Source organism: Grus americana, chromosome 2, assembly GCF_028858705.1.
Source record: "Grus americana isolate bGruAme1 chromosome 2, bGruAme1.mat, whole genome shotgun sequence".
In the NCBI taxonomy this organism is placed as follows: domain Eukaryota; kingdom Metazoa; phylum Chordata; class Aves; order Gruiformes; family Gruidae; genus Grus; species Grus americana.
This window is the reverse complement of record NC_072853.1, coordinates 93,149,879-93,170,659: the sequence shown is the minus strand read 5'-3', so window position 1 is coordinate 93,170,659 and position 20,781 is coordinate 93,149,879. Positions and strand designations below refer to the sequence as shown.

The window sequence follows — 20,781 nt, the reverse complement described above, 5'->3', positions numbered from 1 at the left end:
GCAGACGCTGCGACAGCCCCTGTGCTGCCTCCCCCTTGCTCTCTTCGCTCCCCTCTCCCGCTGTGAGAGCTGTTTGCCCTCCCCCACCTATAGACTTGCTCTGCTCCCGGCCGCGTACACATGGCAGGCTATACCATCCCCAGGAGGCAGGCGGCTGAGCAGAGCGGGGAGCCGGCACGGATGGGGAGTAAGGAGGGAGCAGATTTGTCTAGGAGGGATGGGCTGGCGGGCTGGGACACCCGCACATCGAGCAGATGCCTTTGCCGAGCTCTCAGGTCGCTCTAGAAGGGCAGAGAGGCACCCACGTAAGCTGGATGTGAGCACAGGGGTTGGTTACAAACATATGAAAATAAGTTAATAGAAATTAGGCTCCTTTCAAAGTGTGTCTGTGTGTTAGAGCCATGAGGGAAGGGGAGCTCCAGTTACACAGAGGCATTATTTCCTCTCCCTTGGATGCAGGAAACTCCTGACAGGACCATGCCATGAAGGTCGGCAGAGGTATCAATAATCTGAAATAAACTTCTGCTTCACTCTAACCAAAACTGAAGAGTGGGAAGGGGTGGCCAAGTCTTTTCTGGTGTTGTTAGATTGGATTTACTGTCACCAATACAGAAAGCTGTAATAACTGGGCTTGTTGCCCTGAGGCAGACCCCTAATTGACACACTGCACCCTTTCATGGGCACGGGTTTGCTCTGCATCTGGACAGGATCGTGGTTCTCCTTGCAGCTATGCATGGTACCTGCCTGGCCTTTTTCTGTTTGGCAAGGATTCTTCACTCTTAGGATTTCTTGGGCTTAGGATCTTTTTTCCCAATGTCCTTCCCACTCTTCTCCCTTTCCTCTCCCGAGCAGCAGCTGTGTAACAGGAGATGAACGTTTCCCCATACCCACCCACCCCTCGTTCTTTTCTTTGACTGTAAAACACTGGTCCTTTCCTCTGCCCCCTCTCTGGAGCCAAGCACAGGGAGTTTTTGCATTCAAAGAATTCTTAATTTTTCAAATATGCATTTGCAGTACAGGACTTTTTGCAGGAGGATATGGCAAAGCATCTGTGCAGCACCAGTGGTAGTAAATAAGCTGTCAAGCTGAATGGCTGTCATCATGGCTGTTATGTATTTTTATTGCCTGATATCATTTGTATTGCAGTCTGCCTGACTTCTCTCCTTTTTTTCTTCTTCTTCTTAAAAAAAAAAAAAAAAAACCAAACCACACACACAACTTTCTCTATCAAGGATGGTGGTTTCGCTAAGCTGTCTGCTAAATTGCATCAGCCTTAAAAGATAGTACCGTAATGGTGCAATTGCCTGGTCCACTGCTCAGAAGTATAAGAACCGAGGCAGCACCCACAGCAAAGATCAGTGCTTTCTGAAGTAAATTTGAGGTTTATTAGGTATTTCAAGTTAAAATTAGTTGTTAAATTTTTTCTTAGGTCTTTTGGAAGATAAAAATATGCTTGGAGTCAGATCTGAAAGTTTACATATCTGTAGCAGTATGGGAGATTTTGTTTGTTTTAAGATCTACATACTTCTTTTGGTTTTGTGTTAAAATAAACTCATTTTAAAAAAAAAGGAAGAATAATCAGTTGAACTAATGACTCAGGTGAATATCAGCACTTGAAGGAAACAACTGGATGGAAAATAAACTTTATTTTGTAACTCTGTATGCATGTGTATATTTTTAAGGCAACTCAACTAACATGATATTGTCTTTACTAGGGAAAACTTTTAGAGCAACAGCTGAATGTTGTCTGGAGCGTACGCAATACTGACCTGTAGAAAAGAATGGCTTAAAGTCTGCATATGTGGGAGAAGATTTTTGACGTGTTTAAAAATTAAAAAAATCTGTTCCATTATAATCCTAAAAAGTAATTGTTCTCTTTCCTTTCTTCATCTTTACAAGAGAATCCAAATCACTTCTGTCAGCTATTTTCCTTTTTTGGTCTGAATTACCATGTGTTAACTGCAGATCTCATTCATTCCCTGCTTGGCAGCAAATGTCTATTGCAGACAGTGCTGCCTCCTTCCCCCACTTCTTTCAAAATTGTATTAACAATTACACAGAGCACGTAATATGTTATAAAGTTCTAATATGTCCTATTTCTAGGTGATAGAATAGTTCCTATATAATTTGTGAATCAGTGTAAAAGGAAATGTAATTAATTTGCGCATTCTGAAGCTTTTCCCTCTTATTTGTTTCATAAGTGATTCTCCTGCTTTTTGAAAATAAATATGTAGCTCATGAACAGTTAAATGAGCAGCTAAACACAATCAGTTCTTCCTCTGACAGAAACTCGGGAGCGACCCTAACGTGTTTTCCATCTTTAAAGTATTTTCCCAGAGTCCCTTCGGTGGCTGATGGCTACACAGCAGTTTGAGGCATCCAAGGAACTGATCCTTCAGTTCACGCACAAGAACAGGATGAACATGGAAAGCGACATCAAAGGAGTGGTACCCGGTGAGTAGGACAGACGGACAACCACAAATCCCTTTGCTCTTCTCTAAAGGCTGCACGTGACATTGCTGCGAGAATTAATCTATTTGTTGCCCGTAAAATCATCCCATTCATTCATTCATCTTGCTTTTCCTGAAAAACCATTCCAAACTCCGGCGCTGCGTTTAAAATTACTCGGCCTGTTGAACAGTCCCAGTAATTATAGTCTCATCTTGCAGTGCCGTACGTCTTTAGAGACGTCTCGTGAAGAATTTTGCCGTGGCTACAGAGTGCACCTTCAGCCCTGCGTGCCTCTGGAAACTGTGTTTTAAGACAGCAGCTCGCTGGGATCCTGCCCATCATGCAACGCTTATTTTATTGGTTCGGAGAAGTGGCAGCACTCAAACCCCCAATTCTGAAGCGCCAGCCCCATGGCAGACCTAAACCACGTTGCAGTTTCTCCTTAAAGCCTTGCTCTAAGAGCCATTTTGCTTTCTTTTCCGGCATCATCTGAGTGATGCTGCTCAGGGGATGGGTGGGGGGCCAGCAAGTGGCAGCGGTAGGGTGCAGTTTTCAGTTGAGAGTCTAAATTCTTCTTTCCTTGGTTTTCTAGTGCATTTAGAAAGAGCTGACTCCTCTCCTCACCAGCGTTGTCACTGAAGTAGCTCCTGTCTCGCAGGGTGCTTTGCAGAGGAGATTCTGTGTGTGTGTGTGTGTGTGGCTCTAATTACAAAAGAGGGGAAGAGTTTCTGGATCTTCATCTCACCGGTGCACCTGTCAGATTTGGTTCAGGCTCCCCTCTTCCTTCTCCCAGGCCTGATGGTGCCGATAAACACCCATTTTGCACTGTCACTTGCAATCTGTATCAGACTACCCACTAGTCAGAAAACAGTGGAAACGTTTCTTCCCCCCCCTCCTTTTCAAACCCTACTTACTCTGACCCCAGGGGCTGCAGGGAGAGCTCGCCAGCTCTGCCCACGGGTAGGGGTGATGCTTCCTGTGCTTGGCCGAAGGTCAGTGCTAAAGGTATCAGTAAGCACTGAAACAGACTTCATCCAGAATAGAAAAATGTCACCGTTAACATCAGTGCCTAACAAATGAAGCAGTTTTCATCAGTGAGGGGTGAAAAAAGTCTGATTTGGGTCTGTGGTATTCATACCCAGGTCACTGCTGTGATTTCTGGTGCAGTTGGCAGACTGGTGTTAATTAGCTGGTTTGCACGCGAATTGTGCATCTGGGGTTACAGTTCCTGGATCTGCATCGTGCACAACATGGCTTTACAACGTAAATGCCATTTTTCTGGGAAAGTTCTGAAAAGCTGGAGGGTATGTGAACAGCCATTAACCGGGGGATCTCCATCCCCCCCTCCCACCACCTCCTTTTTGCAGATCTTCTGCAGAATAAGTGATGGATCTTGTAGAAAACCTATCCCTGAGGCAATTAAGTGTCTCACACTTGGCCTTGGAGTTTCCCAACCAACTCTGAATTTGGCTTTTCTCAGCTAGTCAGCTTCTTGAATTTGCAGATGAAATGAAATGTGTTTTAGGGGAAAGAAAAAATAAATTACCTGAGTTTCCTTTAAGGAAAATGATAAAGATGCAACTGTGCGCTAGAGGGATTTGTTTAAGCCATGTATAATGATATTGTCCATGGAGGAATGCTAAGTATCAAAATGGTTTTATGACTATTATTCGTGACTGATTACTTTTTCCAGCAGTTTCATGGTAGAGGTACATTCCTGTTTAAGGAGGGACTCCCTTTCATGTGGAAAACAGAGCATTATTACACACCTTGATGCTATGGATTCTCTGCCTGCAAATACATTTATAGGCACTTGTCAGTACATTAACTTTTGCAAACTCAAAGGGATATAGAACACGGTCATTTCTGCCTCCTTGCTGATGCTGGATTTGTTGGGGATATCATTGGAGGTTTTTATTATTTCTTCCCTTGCTTTTTCTCTTTAAACTCTCTCTGCAGCCCCGCAGGTTAAGGTTTTCCTGACCCAGCTCTGGAGGGATGCTGCGTTTCTGAAGGGAGAGTAAGAGAGGAGAACTATCAAAAGGATGAAATGAGCTTAACTAGGAATTTTGGAAGGACCTTCTCTCTCAATCTGGGTGCATGGCAGTGTTGATAGTCTGAGCGAGGACAGGAGAAAAGTCGAAATCCCAAATGAAGAATGTGATCAGACCGCAGGCCATGTGAGTCAGTGGGACTCACTCTCGGTGGGTCTGTAAGCAGAAGAAAAGACTTCTCTGATTTTGAGTGTTACCATCACATACCCGTAGTGGCTGTAGCAGGCGTAAAAAGCTGGTACTTGCCTGGGAGAAAGGATGCCATTGAGCCTGATGCAGATATCCCCTATTTCCCCTTGATTCCATTGTTGAGCTTTCCTGTCTGCGTGGAGGGGTTTTTGTTTGTGATTTGTTTTATTCTTTGTTTTCCATCTGAAAGGGCTGGAAACTGTTTTGCTGTAGTTAGGGGCCATTGTGTTGCTGTTGATTATTCTTCCCTGCATTGTGGTAACAGCCTCCTGTGATTGAATTACTCCCCATACATTTAAATGATAAACTGCTCACTTGCAGTCCCTTCCAGCTGGAAACCCCACTGTAATTTTACTGATACATACCAGTCAAATTAGTGTATCCTATATAACAGATCATTACAGGAGTTGCAGTAGTTTCACATGTACCCATTTTGGCAGCTGATACAAGTTCCATAATAAAAAGAAGTAGTGTTCAAGTGGGTGAAGTATTTCTGGGATAGAAGAAAATGTAATTTTTTTCTCTTCTGAAGAATCGTGCCATTCCCATTGCCTGCTGAAAGTAATTACTGATCTGTTTGGCCACACCGCCCATAGAGTAAAGTGCCACTAACCTTCTGTAAGGCCTGTTTGCTCCATAGGGTGGTGGCTCACATGCTGGGTGGGGGGAAAAAAAAGAAGCAAAATTGATCTGCTGTTTTTGAATCAATCCATAGGGTGAGTGAGAGCACTTTGCCAGTGCTTTTCTGGAAGATGTCTGTGAAGAGAACAACTAAATGTCTGGAGACTGGTCCAGCTGCAGCCGAAAGGTCCAGCAGCTGTGGTAACAACCCCTGTCTGGAGAAAAGCACCACGGGCAGTTGATGGGCAACGCTTAGCCAGCTACGCTAAAGCGAGACAAGGGATGTTGATAAGGAGTCCAGAGTGTTGTAAATTAACATTGCCCTTATTGTCTCAGCAACCTGCCCCAGGGGTGTAACGCAGTGTCTGTTGTTGGTTGCAAAGCCAAAGGAGAGCTGCCCCCTCCAGAGCTTTAAGTGGCTTTATTTTTGAGTGAATGGTGCACCTTGTGATTTTTGGCAGGAAAGGTTACTCTTCAGAAGGAGATTTCTGAGTTTATGTGGTCATATTTTCTTCTCTAATGCTTAAGAAATCTAGGTGTGCTAATTAGATCTGGCTAAATCATCCCTGATGTTTTGAGTCTCAAAATTTCACTAGTTGGCTCAACACTTTGCCCTCTTTTAGAAACAAAAGTTTAAATTCATTTTTACATCAAGGAAATTGTTTTTATCCAACTGCATATTGAAATGTCATTTGTAAAACAGGCTTGGTGAGATTTGTTGACAAAGATTTCAAAACATTATCCAAAAAAGTCAGCTTCAATCATGAGCAAATGAAATATTTTGATAATATTAATTCAGTACAGGTTTTAAGCTGCCAGTTTCTCCAAAAACTTCCTCATCTCTTCCCTGTCCCCCTGTGGAACAAGAAACAAACATTTCGGTGCAGCTGCAGGACAGTTGTTTTGACCTGAGTGACATAAATGCCAAGGAAGCATGGAGATCTGTTTAAAGAACAGCAGAAAAGAGTGCTTTGGGGAACTGGAAATCCCAAAGCGCCAACTGTCCTTACACCATGTAAAGGCACGTTGTTTAGATGGGTTTTGTTATTTTGGTAGGATGCATGTTTTTAATTTGCGTGGGGCAGAGGGTCTGTTTGTTGGCTGGAACAAATGGACTGCTGCAAGCTGACCTGCGCTGCACCAGCACCCAGCCCTGCGCGTGTTTGGGTGCGCAGGGAAAGGCACCGCTTGAGAAGCCGTGTCAGCACTCACCTGGGTGTCCCCATGGAAACCCACCCTTGTGCCATTCTCCTCCTCTTCTCCCCGTGTGGGAAACATTTTGATGTTCCTTAACAGAAAAATAACTGCTTGACCAGGCTGAATAACAAATCCCCCTTTTTTGCTCACCTCTAGATGAAAATCAGAGTGCTCCTGTGGACAGACAGGTTAGAGCTCTTCTTTTCCAAAGTTCCTTTCTAAGCTTAGAGAATAATATTATATGTAGTTACAAAACTGGCCAGAAAACATCAAGCATCCAAACAGATGCAGAGACTTGAGCATGCAGGACACATTGTGGAGAGGAGGAAGGGGTCCAGTGGTGACAAGTACAAGTGTGTGTATGTGTGTGGTTTTCAGTTAGGAAAGCTGTGGTTTTCAGGAGCTTTCTTTTTAATGAAAAAAAAAAAAATACCATTCACCTTTCTTGCTACTGAGCAACATGCTGCCATGACTTTTCTTTTATACACACGCTAGTTTCCTGTTTTGTTTTGCTATATATATTTTTTTCTCCTAAGCCTGAGGCTTGGACCTATGTATTTGCATGCTTTTTTTTTTTTTTTTTCCATTGGGTAAATAGTAGAGGTAAGAGTGAAAAAGCCTTATGTCTGAAAGTCAATCTCTTTCCCTAATAGGAGAGATTAACTCTCCCTACAAAGCTTTGCTCATATCTTTAGACAATCACATCTACAACTACGCTGCTGTTTTAAATCTTGTGGTAGATGAAGAGCCAGGTGTATTACCTAGAGAAAGCAAGCAAGTTCCCTGGCCCCATAATATAGGTAACTCTGTGTGATGCTGCTACGTACAAACCTGCCAGAAGTGTTCCTTTACTAGATCTTGTTTTGTGGTTGCTTAACGGTGCCAAACTTAAACATCCCATGCAAGTCCCTGTGGGCAGTCAGGTAAATGTGGGAAATTTAGTTAAAACAGTTCAAGGTGCTACTTGAAGGCAGCCTTTAAGTCTTACAAAGGACTGTGTGTCAGCCACAGAGGTTTCCACCTCACACAAAACCAGCCAGTGATTTCTGTTCCCCTCTTGTATGTTAAATCAGCTTTCAGGAGAGGCTGGGTTTCTTCTGGTGGTCCCCTCTTGTCCAGGAGCAGGAACTGATGGAGTTTGTGCAACTCTTTCAGGACAGGCAATACATGATAAATAGCGAGTAACGAGAACAAAACTGATCAGTGTAAGTCCTCTTCTGCTGGCTAGGTCTACAGGAATGGAACAGGAGAGTCCACGTGTGCCCTGAGTGTATCCCTGGCAGGGGCAGTAGTGACCTCTGACGGTGGCAGGTTTTGGAGGGGGACAGGGGAAAAAGGGAGCGCTCCACTGAAGACGTGCCTTTTGATGCCACTGCGAAAAGCCAGATGTGCTAGAAAACTTTAAATCAAAAAAAAAAAAAGGAGAGGGAGGGGGTCAGTCTCTATTTAAGTCTGAATGACTCCTTCTCACCAGTTGAGTCCTGTGCAGACTCGCTGGCCGCGCTCCAGCCTGTCGCAGCTGCTTTGTGCCCGGCTGGCACACTGGCTCTTTGTCCGCAGTGCTACCTTTCCTCCTGGAGGAGCCGGCTTTATAGGGCAGGAACCGCGTGCGGAGGGCTGGCAGCAAGCCCCGGCGCTCCCCCAGCCCATGGGCACCGAGGGAAGAGGATGGATGAGTCTGGATGCAGATGTGAGGGGTTAGGAGAGGAGACCTCGGGAACCAAGCGGATCCGGGCAGAGAGCGTAAGGGGGGACTGCTGGACAGAGAAGAGGACAGAGAAGAGAGGAAGTAAGAGTCAAAAGAGTTGTGGGAGCAAAGAATAAAGATACTTGGAGGGGACTAAGAGGGTCAAAGTCGACAAGGGACTGGGTGGAATTAACGACTGTACAGGAAGAAGAGAGGAGAGCTAGAGCATGGAGACCAAAGGGGCTATGACCATTTGCTTCCCCCCTCTCTCCAGAACAAGCTGTCTAGCCTAAGGATTCAGTCTCAGCACTCTTCTCTTGTGAAATCCACTCCTAAAATGTGTGCTTCACCCCTCCGTACTCCCCAACTCACCTGCTCTGCCTGCTTGTCGTTTCCTCCACAGCTCCAGCAGTAGATAGCAGCAATGCATGTGTAGGTATCTGAAACCTCCTGATGGCCCAGACGTGGCTCTACATAGTGACATTTGAGATATTCTTTGTGTTGTTGGGTTTTTTGTTGGTTTGGGTTTTTGTTTGTTTGTTTTTTTAATGTTGGTAACGTTAGAGGAATGTAAACATTGACAAGTCACGCTCTGGGAAATGCAAGAAGTCAGGTTGCCTGGGCAACCCTCGCTTGGCCTCCTGGCATGAAGGCATGATGATACAGCCTTTAATAACATGATTACGACCTATTTTTTCCACAGGGCATAGGATGGACGAATCAGTGCATAGGATGGACGATGCTGTGGGAATGAAGCTGTTGTCTGTTCCTCATTTGTTGCAGAATTTGGAAGGTGTGTAGTGAATGAGGCAGAGGGTCGCAGAAGGAAAGAGGACAGTCTTGGGGAAATGAAGCTGAATGCCTCCTGAAGAGCTGTACTCATTCCATGTGTCTGCCAGGGATCTCCTTGTACAATGATGGAAATTTCCCTGGAATCAGGCTCTTCCAGTGCTGTCACTTATCACAATTTCTTCAGTGTCTGTCTCTAGCATGTAATTCCAGGGCTTGATTTGCAGAAAGCTTTTATATCTGCACCTACAAGGGCTATTGCTGCATGATTTTTCTCATTCTGGACACAATTCCTCTGTATTTTATCTCCCTGCCTGCAAAACAAGAATAGTCTTTGTCCTTACTCTTACGAGAAGGTGGTGGGGACGATTTAATTGGTATTTATGAAGTACATGAATATTCTGACAGCACTGTAAGAATGTCTCTGAGGAAACCTATCATTTTTGTACTCACTGGGAGGTTTGGATAACAAGGCTGAGGGGCACACGTTGAATGGGATAGGTAGAGACATCATTAATAGCTGCCCATTTGCTGACTGCAGTGAGCATTCTGGGGGAAAAACTAATGTGTGATCATCTAATTAAGTGCTGTATCATAATGCATACGAGCAATTGAAGACTGCAACAGCAACATTATGCCTGGCTTTTCCTATCTTTTTTTGAATGTAATTAGAAATACAGGATTGAAACAAATTATTGCAATCAGTCCTTTGCTATTATAGTCATCGAGTTATACCGTTGCTCTCATGAAATTAGCTTCATTTTAAATGCTGTTAGTATTTAAGTCCCGTGCTTATGTTGGAAGGCTATTCCAGACTCCAAATTGCTCTTGTACCAGGGTACGTTTCAGCATTCAATTCAAATGCGCTATGGGTGTCCAGTTTCTTTCTCTTTTTTTCCTTCCCATTTGCTCCTGTCTGTGTCTATCTTAATTTTTTCCTCTTTTCCCACGCCTGTGAGCAGACAGCAGCCCCATTCCTTTGCTGAGCTGAAGTTCTCCTCTATCTCCTCTCCTTTTATAAACAGGCTTGCCAAGGCTTTAGTTTCTCAAATACTGATGACCAGAATTGTAGAAGAGCACCAATATTTCATTGTCTGAATTGCAAATACCTCATGGACACAACAGACTGGTGCCTTATAGTCACTTGTGATCAAGTATTATATAACCAAGTCCAACACAGTATTATCTTCCAGCAGAAGCATTTCCCATTAGTCCCTGAGTGTCGTACCATATATTTTGCATTTTTTACTTGCTTTTGCCATGCACGGTGTCGAGCTCGCCCAGTTCCCTCTGATGTGCCGTTTTTGCGTTGTACTGCTGGCAGTGCCTCACTTTGTCGCCAGCAAACTTTATTGGCACATTCCCAAGGTTTGTGCCAAGCTCCCTAGTGAGGTTATTAAACTAGATTTCTTTTCCTGAGAATAAGACGAGTCATCCCGCCGCTAACCTCCTGCCATCCGCTTGTGATTTCCATTTTGCTACCCCTTATTGCTGTCTGCCCATCAATCAGCTTCTTACCCACCTCATAATTTCTGTATGTGACTGGATAGACTCCAATATTCCTTTACTATTAGGCTTTTGAAAAATACAATGTATCAGGCCGCTAGTCCTCCACAACAAAAACAAAACAAAAACAAACAAAACAAAAGAAAACAAGAGCAGAAAGGGAGATCATGGAGACAGAAATCTTGGAAGGCAGAAATAACCCTGCGTACCAGTAACTCAGTGCGGCTGAGAGTAAGTTGCTTTGGCTCTGCATTTCGGACCAATCTACCTCCTGCTGCAGAGCTGTCGTGCTCTGGGGATTGACTGAGCCTCTGTGCTGGGCTTCCATAGCTCTTTTCATCTTCAAAGAGCTACTGACAGTATCGTTTAGCAGCCAGGAAAATGCAGCAGAAGTCCATCACCACAGGACACTTGTCACTTTGGACATCCTTTTTTGGTAGCTTGATTTGAGCTTTGTCTATTTTGTCTTTGCCAAGTGATGCGGAGATGGGTGGCTTCATCTGAAGGCTTTAAAGATACTGTCTGATTTTGAAAGCCGTGCTCCTGAAAGGCAGAGGATCCCACGAGAATTCAGCAGTGTTGGGAGCTGGAAGCTGGTAGGGTTCCCCTCCCCATGAGACTTTTAAAGTCTCCCAATGAATAGTTTTAATTTCCACTGAGATATAAAGAGTTAGCTTGTTGACAGTTTTCCTACCGAGTCCCTGAATAGGAAGCCTAGAGTGTGTGTGGGCTCCGGAGTATGGGAAAACTCGTAATGGGCCTCTGAGTAAATGGATAAAAATATTTTTTATTTTCCACTCTCACCCTTCTGGTAAATCAGTCAGAACCAAAACATTTAATGCAAATTTCTTCCAAACTGATGACTTCAGTGCAAAACCAAAGAATAAGCTGGGGGTAGGGGGGGGGTTCCCGATGTTATTCCAGTAACTGACAGAGCAGTCGTTTGCTTCCATGGGGTTTCAATAGGCGCTGGCTTGACTTCTCTTTTAAGATCTTAACGTTAACCTACGAGGTCCAGACAGCCTAAGAGCTGTCACTCTCCTGATGCCTGTCGCGGTCAGCCAGAGCAGGTCCCTTCGTGCAAGCGAGCTACCTCCAAAAACAGCAGGCCTCTTAAATTAGAGCCATTTCTGTAGGTGATGACAATTTTGCAAGTCACACAGCTCATTTGTTGCTATCTGAATGATATTTTGAGTACTGTAAATGATTGATTTTGTGGTAGGGTTGTTTGGTTTGTTGGGTTTTTTTGAGAACATCTGAGTGATATATATAGAAATAAAGGATGGAGAAAGTTGTCAGAAAGACAGATGGTGTTGGAGACTTGGGGAGTGTCATTCATCTGAAGCAGGTGACTTAGATTTGGAGTTTTAACACATCATAGAGAGATGGAGGAGTAAATAGCTGGTAGAGCCAGAAGGCTTTCAGTAAAAAGTCAGGTGCTCTTTGCATTCTTTGGTGTAAGGTTTGAGGCCAGATTCTTTCTTTTCCTTTTTTTTTTTTTTTTTTTCTTTAATCCTTGTCATCCAGCTACATCTGGAGTCTCTTTCGGGACATTTTCATCTAATGATGCTGTGTATTCATGGAGCATAACCCCCATCAGAGCAGAAGTAAGGGTCCACTGAAGGGAGACCGCTGCATGCGGCAGGGTAGAGAAGGGGTGAAATCCCCCTCGCGTGGGATCCTCGCTGCAACCGAAGCAGAGGAAGCGTTTGCCAGTTCACATAACCCACGGGCTATCCGTTGCTTGAGGGCAGAACAGCAGTTCAGTGAAAAAACACTAAGGGGAATTAGTTTGGAAGGACTGATTTATAAGAAAGGTTAAAAGGGGGCCTGAGCGCACGCGAGAAGGATGTGTGACAGCAAATAAAGAACATATGGACTGTAGCAACCCCTCATATATGAACAAGGCAGGAATGGAGGGTAAAATAATGTTTGGCTCTGAAGAGTAACCAAGTTAAGCGTCACTTCTCTTCATTTTATTAAGTTGTGGCTCAATAAAGCACATATTGACAATAAAATCTACTTTCTCTTCCCAAAGAAAAAAGTAAAAGTGACTCTGAGATACAAAAAACCCCCATATTAAGAAAATTCAAAGAATATGGCATCGGGGCTGTCCTCTGCTGACGGAGGAGGAGGCATTTAAGTTTGACAGGCTGGATCTGGTTGTTCTTAGACAGTTTGAGAGTGAACCTTTATGTCCTCGTGAAATCTGTGCAAAGTGTGTTGTTTGGGGAGTGATTTTCATTGTTGCCCTTCAGCTGAAATAGTAAACAGTCATCAACAGCTTTTCAAACCCTCGAGCTACGTCTAGTGCTTGCTTTGACTTTTTCACTGTAGAAGGTTTGGCTTGGGCTCAATTATAGGCTTTATAATGATGTTTTATCTAACTGCTTCAGTTGTTCTGAATTATTTTATTCCCACTTACTCCTTTCCAGAATCTTGCTACAAAAATAATTTTGACCTTGCTCCTTGAGATTAGGTACCATCTTTTTTTATTGCTTATTTTTTTAATATAGCCCTGATCCATTGCTGAGCCTGCTGAGTGCTCCTGTAGTACAAATATTAATTTGACCAATTTCCTCTTTTGCTCCACTTCTGGTTTTATGCTTTTGTGAGCTTCATGCTGCGTAGGTTCTGGGGAGAAATGGATATTAGCAGGTAGAAAGGAAAGTAATATGGCAATATTCTACTTAAATACAATCATTAATGTAAAACACCCTTTGCCGCTTTTCTCAGAAGCGTTCCCTGTAGTTAATCTAGATAGAAGACCAGGAGTGACCTGTGAGCAGTGAATAGCTCAACTATTTGCATATAAATAGTGGAGGGTTTTATTTATTATTTTTATTATACAATTTTCAAATAACAGCAGAAAAATGTGTCCTTTGTTTTGTTTGTAAATTAGGGTGATTTATCTCATTTCTTTCCCTGGGGCTTGCTTTTATTTTTCCCTGTCTTGAATATCTTAAAGAGATTGCTATTCAGTGGAGTAAGGCAGAGGTCGAGGCAGGCCAGTGCGGACGACTGAGGACACCCAGGCTAATTGCGTATGCACAAAGGGAACGGATGCACGGTCCAGAACACGGCCACGCTGCCGCCTTCAAAAGCAGCCAGTCTAGAAAGCAGCAGTACAAGTCTTTGCCCTAAAAACCAGTCCTAGCTCATACTCTTGCAGTGCATCATTTTTGTGACACTTCCTTATAGCTACAGCTTCTTCCATTTTTACCAGACTTTATGCCCTTGCAGCTGTCTCACTGATCCTGTAGCTTGGAAACATTGGCTTCATTGGCACACTTAGGTAGGTGCTCAAGCTCTAACCTAATGATATTTGGGAAGTAAGCAGTGCCCTTCTTTTTTTTTTTTTTTTTTTTTTCCTTGTCCTGTGCCAACAATAATATCAGATGCAATACCTGCGAGGCTTATGTGTTGCTGTAGCATTGCAAGGAAAAGTTAGCTTGCAGCTGCCCAGCACTTTAAGGACATGGTGAGGTTTTAATTCTGAAATGCACAGGTGACACAGCTGATGACACCCAAGGATTTTGCTTTAAAGAATTCTCTCCTGTGTAGGACATCCATCAGAACAATTTCAAATATTTGAAGGGGGGGAGAAGAGAATGAGCTAGCATAGTGTTCTAGCCACTTCTTTTTTGAAGTCTAGATTCAAACAAACCTCAAAAGATTACCATGAAAAATGAGTTTGAGCGCCAGTCCTTTCCATAGCTTTTCAGGTGTGCATTGCAGAAATGCAACAGGTCTCGTAAGAAAGCGAAGGGGCCCTCTTTGAGAGCAGTCCTGCATGAGCGCAGTCCTGCTTGTGGGGGTGTAAAAATTCACAGAATCCTGAAATTCTTCAGGAAATATTATATCACGCTTGCTGGGACCAAGCTCCGTATTGCCCCCATTCTACATAAACACTTTGAACTGGGGGAAGGTCTGGGGTTTGAAGGAGTTCTTGGGCAGTTCTTCAGTCCCAAGAAGGTTAAGGGAAACCTGGAAGAAAAGGAGGAACCTGAGGTGGACTTTAGGCAGGTTGTTCAGTGTTTTTATAGCTCCTGTTAGTGTAACTGATAGTGTCCTGCTCTCCAGAACATCCCTCAGAATATCTGTAGTTCACAAGCGAAGCTTCTCTCTCTCATTCTCCCCAGTGAAAGAATAATTTTGATTTGATTTGTTTCAGAGCTGGAAAAGGAGATCACCAGGAGACCGAAGAAAGTCTGCATTGTTAAAGTGGTGGGAACCAGGAACCTGTGGAAAAACATCGTAGTATTGTGTGTGAACTCGTAAGTCCGATCTCTTTCTGTTTGAACAGTTGTGTGGTTGGTGAACTGGCAACAGTAATGGGAATGATGGGGGAGCTCCTCTGTTTCCTAGCGTGGGACCCTTCACTAGTGTCTTTGATAAATGATCCTGGAAAAACACTAGCTGTTGCAGGGAACTATTTTTTATGGCAAATATGGAGGAAATCATTGGCCGTTTCAGGCAGCAGCACCACGTGTCTTCTCCCGTGTCATGCTGCAAGCGCATTGCTTTCGCCAGCGGTCTCACAGATCTCGCGCGGCCGCGTGCTGGTACGTGCTCATGCACGCAGACATCTGCTGCTGCCATCCTGGGTGGGATTTTTGAAACCATTCATGCCACAGGAGCACAAGTTTGAGTTCTTTACATCTGATATGCCTGCGTTGCGGAGGAAGACGTTGCTTGCCAGTAAATACAAGCCTGCTCTCTTGTATAACGGCTGTCCTTGATAGGTCTTCACAAGCAGGTTACAAAGTGCTTCAGCTCTCCCAAGGCATGCACAGGGCATGCAGGGACAATGTGCTGCCTCACACAGAGCAATGCGGTGCCTGTGTCCTAGGGCTTCAGCTTGGACATGCCGATGTGGGCAAAACCAGGCATCTGCCTCAGAGTTTTGCAGGTTACAGGCTCTGAGACCTTCTGTCCAAAACTGAGCACCTTGTAAAGAGGAAATAGATGGGCTGCAAATTTAGCCTCTAACCAAATCAAACTTCCGGGGTGGCAGCAGTGGTGGATTTTCTAATTTTTCTGTCTATTAAAATACCCATTTTTTTCAAATGGGATGTGGGGAGAAGACTGGAAATCCTCCATCTTCTACTCTCTTTAGAAGTACATCGTGGTCTTGTGGCTTTTTCTTCGTTGTTTCAGGGCCCTGCTCTGCAGCCTTCACTCCTGTTAGCAGGCACATGGATCAGTCGTAGCCCAGAGAGGGCAGCCCCTGTGCTGGGCAGATAGTCACCCAGAGGCACGTGGGCTTCAAGGCTCTGTCTCCAGCACAGTGGTTGCAGAAACAACTCTGTTTTTATGATTTTGTGTCTCTCTCCCGCCTACCGGTGGGTGACTCCCTCTGCTCTGAAACAATATTTTCCTCTTAGGCTGAGCTGGTAGATTTAATAGCCAGTGTTAATTGTATTTGTGAAAAACTTTTACATGGGGAATTCTCCCCTTCTCCCTCTACCTTTTTAATTACACACACTTGGAAATTCCCTAAACCAGAACTAGGCAGCCCAAAGAGTGACTTCTGGCAATAGCACACAGAGGCTGTTTGCCGTCCAAGTACAGTGTGAAGCAGATGTGTGTTTGAGGAAATAGCTTTCATGTTTGTTTTCAGGGGGTGGAAAAAAACCCCACTATTTAATTTTAATTCTGTTATTCCTGTTAGATGAGGATGTGCTGAATTATAGTAGCATGGAATATGGAGAAGGAACCTTTTGCAGGGCATGATGAGACATCAAGGGAGATAAATGTGTTTAGTTTTAAAAGCAACTGTTCTGAGCTGCTCAGCAAGTTAAGATAATAGAGTAATTCCTGGGGAAGCAGGCTGGAAAGCAAAGTCCAAGTGATACATTAATTTAGTTTACAGGTCACGGCCTAAATAACAACTTCAGCAAGTGTGTTTGCATGCACGGAAGAAAGAGAGAGAGAAGATACACACTGGTTAACTCTGCCCTCTTATTAAATATTGTTTTGTCGATTAATATTTCTCTTATGGGAGGAGTCAGTTATAATCTAGATATCCAAAGCAAATGACATTCCTGCGTAACAGCAAGTACTTGCGGTAGGTTTTTATCAGGGGGGAAGGTGTTTGGTATTGGGAATGTATTTTTGAACTACAGCATCGGTGCACAAGATCACAAGAGAAATTCCCTAGGCCCTGGGCTGTCATGCACTCAGCAACTGCATATTCCCCCAACTGTTTATACCCAGTTTATACCGACAGCGCTTCAAATTCATGACATTCAGGCAGATAGAGGTGTATCAGTGTAATGTAACTGTCATTCATTTTTTGGAGACCTGGGTCTGTGCCTGCTGCTCTGCCAGGCACAATTAATTTGCGATGTGAGGTTTGTCTGGTCTAAACGCCTGGGACACGAGGTCCGTGCCGGCAGCGGTATTTGTGCTGTGATGGGGGCAGTTGGGAGCATTGACTTCCCCTAGCAGCTCTGCTGCAGTTTTGCACCATGTCAGGGGTGATGCTGGGGCTTCTCGTTCAACTCCCTGCTCTGCCCCCCCCTTCCCCCCCCCCCCCCCCCTTCCCCCCCCTTCCCCCCCCCTTCCCCCCCCCTTCCCCCCCCCTTCCCCCCCCCTTCCCCCCCCCTTCCCCCCCCCTTCCCCCCCCTTCCCCCCCCTCCCCCCCCCTTCCCCCCCCTTCCCCCCCCTTCCCCCCCCCTTCCCCCCCCCTTCCCCCCCTTCCCCCCCATTCCCCCCCCTTCCCCCCCTTCCCCCCCCTTTCCCCCCCATTTCCCCCCCCCCTTCCCCCCCTTTCCCCCCCCCACATTGAATTACGTTGCAGTGCATGGCTGCCTTCTCAGCCATGATCCCCTCTTGCCCTCTCCCGTTTCCCCTAGGCTGACTGGTTACGGCATACACCACTGTTTTGCAAAAAGCATGATGGGGCACGAAGCAAAGATGGCGATCACGCACAACTTCTATGCGGACTACTACACCATGGCTGGGATTGCGCTGGCATCCTGCCTGGCCATGTGCCCGGTGGTCGGGTTTCTGGGGAGGAGAGGAGGACTCCTGCTTTTCATGATCCTTACAGCTCTGGCATCGCTTCTGCAGCTGGGCCTTCTCAACTGTAAGTTGGAGACGAGAGCTTTTCAGGACACAAGGAGTTTAACATGCAAATAAGGGACCAGGAAATATTAGCATTTCCTTTGCCTTTCTCAGGTTTGACGTGCCATACACCTGCTTAGTTTAAGAAGATGGATTCGTTTGAAGGATTCCCCGAACACTCGTTGTCTTAGGTTCATTAACAAAAGGCATTGTGTTCTGGATGAGTCCCCATGGAGAAGCTCGTTGAGCATTGGTGCTGCTTCTAGGGCTGTCACTTAAAAACAAGCAAACAAAAAACACTTTTAATTTTATTTCAGTGAAACAGCCTCTGGGGAAAGAGCTGGATAGGGATTGGGAAGGGAAAACTTTCCCACTTGAATCTGCTTCTCAAATGGCCTCTAAACCAAACAGATGTTAAAGCAGTAGGCGTATGTCCTCTGCCTGCTCTGAGCATCTTGCTACGTGCAAGTAATGTGCAGGTAGCATAGAAATATGCAGCTGAGAGACCCTACTTTTAATACGGTATGCATGTATACTCCATGTGAATGTATACACGTGATTTTGTGAGGTAACACAGTTTTTCAATGGGTTGTTCCTGCCAAAAGCAAGAATGTCCCACCTCCTCCTTTGCAGGTGGCTATCTTTCTCAGGCCCTTTTGAGCTGTTTCAGCTATTAAAACTGCTACAGAAATATTCCCTTTCTTTATTTTATTTTCTTGTCTTAATTTTCTGATGGTTGAGGAAGTTGAACTTCATGGATAAGAGCCATGTTGAAGCAGAGGGAAGGTGGGATGTGCTTTGCCACTCTGACAGTTGCCAACCATTAGACCTCTGTCCCATGAAACCTCACCCCAAGGAACGGGGAAGAGGATTGAGACGTGCTTTGGACAAACTGGATATGAGACGAACACCAGAACGCTGGTTGTTGCTGGTTTTCATTTCTAAGTTTAGGAGTAATTAAGGACTTTAATGAGAAACCGTCTTTTGCATTGAGGATAGAAAGTTTTCACATTCCTGCATGCTGAAGGCAGCCCCGAGCCAGCAAGAATTGTCCATATTTACAGACCGTGTTTCCTGAAAGCGTTTACTAGTTTAACCTTTAGCGAACACACTATTTGTGGGAGTGTAGGAGGGAAACAGGGAACCTCTTTCATGACATGGAGGAAACTCCAACATCATGTGTGTTTGCTCCCAGCTTGGCACAGGTGTCCACATTCCCTTTGAGCACGTTTACCATGCCCAGCAGTCCCGGCTGAGAGCGGGAAAAGCCCCCTGGCCCCATCTCATCCCCAGCCCGTTGGCAGACTGCGACCATTCACATGCACGCTGTGCGTGTGTGCGACCTCCCAAAACTCCATGCTCTTGTGGTGGTGTCCAGCAGGGTTTCTCTACACTAGATTTGTCTAGTTGTTTTTTTTTCAGGAAGTTAGATGCTTTTTGAGGCTGTTGAGGTAATAAACATGCAATTGCTTAGTGGAGAGAAAGTGTGCCAGAGCCATTAGTCTGCTCCAGAGCCATGAAAATCTGGTTGCAGTTTTTGAGCAACAACAAAAAAAGGGGTGAGGGAGGTGGGGAGGAACACCCTGTAGAAATCATTACAACCTCTTCCATAACAGGTTCAGGTGGTTTTGCGAGCAAAGTTGCTAAAACTAAGAGCAGCCATGGGCTCTAGGTGTGTTCTGCTACGTTGGCACCTAGGCTTCTCTCAATATTGGGCACCCATCGGCCTTCCCCGCTCTGCCCTCACCCCTTTGTGAGAAGAGGAGGGAAAGGCAGCCTTGAACTTCAGAGCAGCTCATGTCCCGCTGCTCTAGACCGTGCCCCCCTTCTTCCTCAGAAGAGCTAGACAGTGTTTTGAGAGAAGCAGTGACCCTGCTGATTATGAAATCTGTTACAGCCTCCTGCGTGTTTTAGTTTAGCATAATTTGTGTGTAATTAGCAAATGAAATCAGAATTTGAGGAGGAAGCTGAGAGAGGGAGAGAGGTATTCTCCATCAGCAGCAAACCCACGGTAGACCTTGAGGCTTGCTGTGTTCTGCCCTTCCTCCCGACCGCGGGGCGTCACCTGGGATGTCGCAGGAGCCCAGTGGGAGATCATCAGCAAAACTGCACCCAGCTCGTGCCGCTGATGCTTGCTGCCCAGCACTGCCATGCACTCCTTTGCAGCTAGGACACATGGCACCCAGTGTGACACGTGGACCACTAGCTCAGGGTTTTGGCGAGGAAGACGTCTCCCAGAGTGCAACAGTGCTGATGCACAGGGTTTTGCTCTCTAACTAAGGATCTGTTGGCCATTACCTTGGGGCTGCAGCAGGATAGTTTCTCTTCTCCCCCTTTGCTAACATCAGAGAGGTCTTTGTGTTAATCCCAGTGGTAATTCTGGGGCTCTTAAAAATGCTTTACCACTGCATTTGTTATCACTGCCTCATTAGCATGCTGTCCTCCAGCTGAAAGGGGCCTGGAAATGCCATGTCCTATCTGCTGGCCATGGGAAAATGTGCCAGTCATGGCATGGGAAAGAGGTGTATGGGGCTGGGGAGTATGTGGGATTTACCTTTTTTCTTTTTCTTAGTATAAATTGCATATGTAACAACAGTATGTTCTTGTTTTCTCTCCCTTTCTCTTTTATTTTCATCTTACTCTACTTTCTATGGTCTTGGATCCAGTGATCGGAAAATACAGTCAACTTCCAGACTCAGGTATGGTTTACAGATGGACCTGCATCATGCAGGAAGCGCTCCCCCAGGAGCGGGTGGATCCGAAAGGCTGTGGCAAAAGCACCCAGAGTGGAGCTGCTGCTGCAGAGGGGTGCAGGGGGAAAGCCCCCTTATACAGTGCCTTGAGACCCCGCTCGTGGGCAGGCCTCTTTGTTTATATGCAGTCTCCTGGTGTAGCATCCCCTCCACATATTCTGACCTGCTTCTGCATGTCAAGAGACTGTGCAGAGGTCCCTCAAGGTTTATTTTTAGATATGGGGCAGTGCTCCCTTTGAAAGTCTCCTTCTCACAAAGCAATGCTTCCGCTTTGGTCTTTTCCATAAAGGTCTGAGATGCCAAAGTCCCTTCAGATAAGGGGACTTAGACACTGTAGAAAGTACTTCCTTGGGCACCTTATCCCAGCCTGAAGTACTCTAATAGCAATGCGGTGACAGTCAGGGGAACAAAACCTACCTTTCTGTGTTCGATTTAACAGACCTGTCCTTGCCCAGCTGTTCCA

At 45.3% G+C, this 20,781-nt stretch overlaps 1 protein-coding gene across 3 annotated transcripts in view; it reads left to right on the top strand.

Annotated features, from left to right (window-relative positions):
- SLC22A23 (solute carrier family 22 member 23) overlaps nt 1-20,781 on the top strand; it is a 118,807-nt gene that overhangs the window by 86,404 nt on the left and 11,622 nt on the right. For 2 of the 3 annotated variants that reach the window (XM_054816724.1, XM_054816726.1), the window contains exons 5-9: nt 2,327-2,454; nt 8,903-8,992; nt 14,669-14,771; nt 17,355-17,587; nt 20,232-20,264. In XM_054816724.1, coding sequence (XP_054672699.1) covers nt 2,327-2,454; nt 8,903-8,992; nt 14,669-14,771; nt 17,355-17,587; nt 20,232-20,264 — 587 coding nt within the window. The remainder of the gene's footprint in view (nt 1-2,326; nt 2,455-8,902; nt 8,993-14,668; nt 14,772-17,354; nt 17,588-20,231; nt 20,265-20,781) is intronic. The other variant, XM_054816725.1, reaches the window with a different exon arrangement.